The 6879-nt window shown below is 53.4% G+C and overlaps 1 protein-coding gene across 1 annotated transcript in view; it reads left to right on the plus strand.

Moving 5' to 3' along the window:
- The window catches only part of RGMA (repulsive guidance molecule family member a), a 20816-nt gene extending 14434 nt beyond the window's left edge, over positions 1-6382 (plus strand). Inside the window, exons 2-3 of the mRNA XM_009995314.1 lie at positions 2542-3053; positions 5579-6382. Coding sequence (XP_009993616.1) covers positions 2542-3053; positions 5579-6280 — 1214 coding nt within the window. The 3' untranslated portion in view covers positions 6281-6382. The remainder of the gene's footprint in view (positions 1-2541; positions 3054-5578) is intronic.
- Positions 6383-6879: the final 497 nt, after the last annotated feature.

Below are 6879 nucleotides of genomic sequence, written 5' to 3' on the forward strand. Positions count from 1 at the left end.
TGCTAAAAAATTCCCATCTACACAGTGGCCAAAGGGCTGGAGCAGCCTGGGCTGTGCAGGATGCTCATGGGACTGGGTGCTTTGCACAGTGCAACGTTGTCTTACCAAGCTGTGAGGTGAAGCAGGGTGTGATGGTCCTGCATGTCCAGGGATGTGTCCTCCAGCTCCTCCTGGGGCTGTGCTGGCAAGTCTGCCTGCACTGATAGCACATTTGGCCACATGCAACCTCAAGGCATCCTTAAGCTGTGCATTAGCATAACTACTAGGAGAGCAATGACTTTAATTGCCTGATGCCACAACTGTTTGGGATAACTGGCAGTGGTGGCACTGGTCGCATTCTTGCACGATCTTTTCCCTTCCACTGGGAGGGTCCTGGAGGATCTGCAAAGCTATGCTTGCAGGCTCTGGTCAGAGGGAGTGAGATGTGTTTTCCTTATTTTGCACCCTGATAGGCCCATCTCTGTGAAACACCCCTGGCCTGCACTCCCTGTGCCAGTAAATTCACTGCAACTATGATCACCTGTGCTGAATCCTATCCTTTACTTCTCCCTCTTGAGTTTAGGCACCGTGCATATTGCAACAGCCAGGTCTGAATGTGTAGCCTCCAGAGCCAGGGCAGGCAGCACTGGGGAGCTGGGCTGTTCTGCATGCTGGTAACAACATCCTTTGCATCAGGTCTCTCGTCTAGGAGGGACGCTGAGCAGTACACTCCATTGCAAGCCAGTGGCTGGGATGGGAAGCCCACTGGTAAGCAAAGGCCTTAGGGGGAAAAATCACACTCTTGGGACTGAAAAGAAAGGAAGGTGAATGAATAAAGATTTTTAAATTTGACCCATGAATGCAGTTGTCTTAGCAGAAACATGAGCCTATGTCCCATGTCAAAGGCTTCTTATCAGGTCACCTCTGGTCAGCGATGAGTTAAAATGCTTTCCACAGTGCTTCTTGCAGGTTAGATGGGATGTTGCCAACACAAAACAGCTCCTGGGTTCTCAGTGCTGTTGCTAGCATCTGAGTTTATTAAACATGAATTTTAAAACTGTGAAGAACCTGTCACCATTTCCTATTTGCACTTCACTCTTCTTGGAAAGGGAGAGGAGACAGGCTTATATTTTAAAGCTGGACTGCTTAGTGTTTTATAGCCTTTCTGATTTTCCAGCACCAACTATGTTTAGGTTTCCAGCACTGCAATGTTTAAAACTAAAACATACTGTTTTCCCTGAAACAATACTGGGGTTTATAACTTTCTTTTCAAACAAATCTGAAATGTTTTTGGCACAGATGCCTTACCAGCCTTCTTCTAAGCAAACCCTGAGACAGGAATATATGTGTATGCCTGCAAGAGGCACCACAAAAGCATCTGGAAATGGTGGGGATTTTCTTCTCCTGCCTTTTGTGCCTGAGCCGATCCTGTCTCCAAGCCCTCTGAGGGGGTTGATTAAGAGGAGAGGAAGGAAAAACACCATGACTTTTAAGTGGTGTAAGCCTGGGTTCTCCCAGCACGTCTCCAGATTGTCTCAGGCAGAGTAGTGTCTGTGTGATGCTCACGATGGCCATGTGCTTTTTGCACAGCTGCTTCCACGTCTGCTCCAGGGAAGCCATGCTGTCCTGGGAGCTGACGTTGAGTTTGGGGGGAGGAAAAATGGATCTGAGTTTTCTTTGCCTTCTTTTGTCTTGCCAGCAAGCTCTGGGGCTCCAGCTGAGTCCCACGAAGACCCTGCTGCCTTCAGCTTTGCATCCGCGTGGGCCGCGCAAGGCGGGGGCTCGGCTGGCATCCCTGTACCCTGCCGTGCCGGTTTTTCTCCTCCACCTCTTGTTCTCTCTCAGTGGGCCGTGGCGGGGAACGGTCTCCCAGGGCTGGGCAGAGTTGAACAGCAGTCAGGAAAAGAAGGTTTTTTGGCTCCTGCTTCTTTACAGGGGAAGAGGGGATGCTGGCAAGCGCTACTCTCAGCATTGCTGCAGTCATGAGGAGGGTGGGGTGGGCGCTGGCTTTGCTGTGGGGTTGGTCACCCCAACCTGCTATAACCTCTGTGCACCCAGGTGTCTGGGGCACAGTAGCCATGCCAGGGCTGGGTCTCTGTGAAGGAGGAAAAGGAAGGCACATTTTTATGCTGGTAGAGCTTTGTTTGGACACAATGCGCAGTAATTCTTGCAGCACAGATCTTTGAATGTCAAGCTGTAAAAAGGCATTAAAACCCCCCTTGCATCTCCCATCACAGTGATGATCCTCCCTTATCACTGCTAATGAATATGTCCCATTCTTCCACACCCTGGTTTTCCCCCAGGAGCATTAATCTAAAGGCTGGGTGCTCTTTCCCCTCTTGGCTTAAATTGGGGCAGATCCTGTTGGTTTCTTTGGCTTTGATGCATGAGAGTTGGGTCATGTGAGAGGGTCATATCTGTTGAGCGAGGCCCCGTCACGCGGTAGAGCCAATATCATGAGTTTGGGCTACGAGAGGAGGACACCGACTTCTTGTTGGGGGTAGAGCTGGATGTCCCACAGGCAGGCACTGACCCACTTGTATTTTTCCTTCTTTCCCACAGTGACGTCTCCATGCAAGATCCTCAAGTGCAACTCTGAGTTCTGGGCGGCCACGTCGGGCTCCCACCACCTGGGCGCGGAGGAGGCGCCCGAGTTCTGCACGGCGCTGCGTGCCTACGCGCACTGCACCCGCCGCACCGCCCGCACCTGCAGGGGCGACCTGGCCTACCACTCTGCCGTGCATGGCATAGAGGATCTCATGGGGCAACACAACTGCTCCAAGGATGGCCCCACCTCCCAGCCCCGCCTGCGGACGTTGCCCCCCGGGGACAGCCAGGAGCGCTCCGACAGCCCCGAAATCTGCCACTACGAGAAGAGCTTTCACAAACACTCGGCCGCCCCCAACTACACCCACTGTGGGCTCTTTGGAGACCCTCACCTCAGGACTTTCACAGACACTTTCCAAACCTGCAGGGTGCAAGGGGCTTGGCCGCTCATAGACAATAACTACCTGAATGTCCAAGTCACCAACACGCCGGTGCTTCCTGGCTCCACAGCTACCGCCACCAGCAAGGTGAGCCTTGGGCACGTCCCCGTGAGCAGAGGTGGCCAAGGGCAGAGGTGCCTCTGAGCAGCATTTCTTTCCACTGTCTCTCTGCTCCACCGTCTGCACAACTCCTTGGGGAGAGTGAGTTCGGGTGGGGGGTCCTCTGAATTTGAGCGTTTGGTGGTAAATATCAGATTTCTATCCCTCCTTTGTCCCCACCTTCGCTTAAATGGCCTGTTGTGGTTTCTTTCTGAGCACGTCCAGCCCCATCATGGTTGGCAGGATCAAGGGCCAACGTGGCCAGAGTGGGGGGCAAATTGATCGTGCCTGGGAGGACTCCAGGTTGCTGTGAACAGCCAGACCAGGAATGATGGTGGCATGTTTTGGGGAACACCCAAGGTCCAAGCAAACCCAGGACCTCTCTCCAAGGGAGGCTTCATCTTGCAGGGAAAAGCCTGGAGGGACCTGAGCAACTTGCACTGCCTTCCTTTCCTCTCTGCCCAGGCTCCTAATTGTCTCTGTGGTGTGTGCAGCCAAGTCAAGGCATTTTATGGGGCAGACTGTTCTGGAGGTGCTTTGACAGCCTAAATAAGCATCCTGAAGGCAAGCACTGAGAAAACCCAAGTGAAAAATCTGCTGCTGTGATACAGCAGGACTTGTATGGCATGGCCTTAGATTTAGGAGAGTCCTGGAGCTGATAAACTGTTACGTTGCTCCATGGTGCACAAGCTTTAAAGCTAATGGGCCACTTCATGTGCCAAAAAAAGGGAGGCTCAGCAGGAGGCAGCCTCTTGCTTTTGGAAGATATCCTGTCCCACCATCTCTGGAAATTCTGCTTCTCCCTGCATGTGGGGAGAGGAGAAAAGCACATGTACAGTTACCTTCTAGTCTGAGTGGGAACTTTGGTTTTGACCTGTCCCTAATAAGCCTCCTCAAAGATACTTTATGTTGCTCTGAATTCCTTACCTACCAAAAGACATCAAAACCTGCTGAAACTTGCAAAGAAGTCTGACTTGAGGAAAGTGGTACTTAAAAGACCTCAGGGACTGCCATTTCAAAGCTGGATCTCAGGAACATCATCTTAATTGAGCCTTTTCACCCCTTATCTGCCTCACAGGCTTGTGGTGAGGAAGGATTAGTCATGAGATCTGCAGCATGAGCTGTGGAAGGCATTACTGGGTCATTGCTAGAGGACCATGTGCTGTTGGAAAGGATGGCATCCTGTCGATCCATGGAGCTCTTTGTGTTTTTTCATGATGTTCTCTGGTCTACCCTTCTTCCTCTAGCCAGAGGCAGGGCTGGACCCAGAGAAGGTAGCAGGAGGTTCATGCAAGGGTTAGTGCAACCTGAAACCCTGGGCATGGTGGTGCCTCCGGACATGGCTGAGGAGTGGATAGTAGGGCTGCCATGGGGCTGAGAGCATCTGGGCACTCAGCAGAGAAGTGGATGGGAGACAGGGATATTGCCAGGGCCCTGGACAGCTCTGGGCACCTCACTAGCACCACTGGGAGCAGAGGTGCTGGAAGCCACCAGCGTGTTCAGCCCAGTCTTTGAGGAGCCTTAGTTCCTCCCTTCATAATCAGCCCTCAGGTGTACCTGCTCTGAGGCTGCTGGAGCCATCTCTTCTCCAGCCCTGCCCCACTCTAGCCAGGTCTCAGTCATGGGGGCCACATAGCAGGAGGTCCCTCTTACCACTCCTCCCTCATGGAAAGAGGTACAAAAGGAAGAGCAAGCCTGCAAGTGGTGAAAGAGGAAGCGTATTTGCTGTGGGAAGAAGAGCAACTTGCTCTTCCTTCCATGCAAACTCTATTCTTCCTCCTCCTCATCAAGCTTTCTGCCAAAGCCAGGTCAGCAAGGGAAAAGCAAATCCTGTGAGGTCCTTGCTTGAACAAGGGACTGTGTTTGAGCCCAGCCAAGGGTGGGGAACCATGCTAGGCTCAGTATATGCCCGTGCCACCTCTAGAAGGGCCTGCCCACTCAAACACGCTGAACGTGTGTTTCTGTGTGGTTCAGATGGAGCACAACAAGTCCTGTGGCCCAGAGGAGAAGCCTCTGTCAGTCTTTGAGTAGCCAGGGAAAGGAAAAGGCCCTTGGGATGTAAATGCCATGGGAGCCAGAGGAGAAGCTTCATCACCTCTAAGAGAGGCAGGACTCTCCCTTTTCTGCCATCTGCCAGGCCCTGGGGGCAAGACAGTTCTGCATGCACGGGCATGCTACCACAGGCCTGTGAGGAGTAATCCTCCACCCAGCTCCAGCTCCTCTGTTGTGCTGGGAGATAACAGCACAGATCCAGTTCAGTCCAGCTCTGGGTCTTGACTCCATACATAGTGTCCTCATCCCTGTGCTGAAGCATGGTGGCCATGTTTGGGTGCCTAAAAGTTGGGGCAACTTCTTAGGATGGAATACCAGCTCATAAGCTGAAGGCCACATTCCCAACCTGGCTGAGCAGATGGCTTCTCCACCTCCTGTCCTGCTCCTGGTTGGTGATGGCCATGTGCTGTCAGGTGGTCATCACTGGTTGTAACCGTGTTCCTTTCTTTCCTCCCCCTCAGCTCACCATCATCTTCAAGAGCTTCCAGGAGTGTGTGGACCAGAAAGTATACCAAGCAGAGATGGACGAGCTCCCCGCTGCCTTTGCTGACGGCTCCAAGAATGGTGGGGACAAGCACGGAGCCAACAGCCTGAAGATCACTGAGAAGGTGTCAGGCCAACACATTGAGATTCAGGCAAAGTACATTGGCACCACCATCGTGGTGAGGCAGGTGGGCCGGTACCTCACCTTTGCCGTGCGCATGCCAGAGGAGGTGGTCAATGCCGTAGAGGACCGGGACAGTCAGGGCCTCTACCTGTGCCTCCGTGGTTGTCCACTCAACCAACAGATTGACTTCCAGACCGTCCGCTCAGCTCAGGCCACAGAGGGTCGTGCTCGTAGGAAGGGGCCCAGCCTGCCAGCCCCTCCTGAGGCCTTCACGTATGAAACAGCCACAGCCAAGTGCAGGGAAAAGCTGCCCGTGGAGGACCTCTACTTTCAGTCTTGTGTCTTTGACCTCCTCACCACGGGGGATGTCAACTTCATGCTGGCTGCTTACTATGCCTTTGAGGATGTGAAGATGCTTCACTCCAACAAAGACAAGCTGCACCTCTATGAAAGGACAAGGGACCTGGCCCCAGGCAACATGGCTCCCTCGGGGATCCCCTCTGCCCTCTGGGTAGCACTGCTGTGTTTGAGTCAATGCTGGTTGTGCTTCTTATAGAGGTTTGCTCCTTCACACCGTGGAGCACGGGGAAGGGGGAGCAGGAGGAAACCAGGGATGAGCTGGCAGTGCTGTACTATGGGAGGTTGGATATCAGAGCCACATGGGTTGTCCTGAAACCTTGGCCCCTCTCTTCAGCACCTGTTCCTCCACCTTACCAGTTCTTGCCTGGGAGGAATGTGCTGCCAACAAGACCAGTCAGGAGTTTTTGCTGGACTGTACCTTGCCTGGACCTTCCTCACCTCTCCTTCTCCCAGTAGCGTGGGTGCCAAAGAGCCCCCACCTCCTTGCAGTGCTCCCCCAGGTCCCAAAAATGCACATGGTGACTGTGACATTGGCGTGCATGAATACGGCTTTGTCTTTGGAGAGCAGAGCCTGCAGGGAGGACAGAGAGCAGCAAGACTGGGCCAAGCTTGGCCAGCCCAACGGGACTGTGCTCTCTGCTGGCTGGGGCTGTGCCCTGCTTTTCAGGCAGATCCTGCTCTTCCTGCAGCCCCTTTGTTGCAGAAAGTGGTGCACGGGGCCAGAATGGTGGGGAATGGTCCCACGTTTGCCCAGATGCCAGTGCCAGACATCTTCTGGGTGGAAGGAGGACGTGT

This window comes from Chaetura pelagica, unplaced genomic scaffold, assembly GCF_000747805.2.
Source record: "Chaetura pelagica isolate M959 unplaced genomic scaffold, ChaPel_1.0 scaffold453, whole genome shotgun sequence".
In the NCBI taxonomy this organism is placed as follows: Eukaryota; Metazoa; Chordata; class Aves; order Apodiformes; family Apodidae; genus Chaetura; species Chaetura pelagica.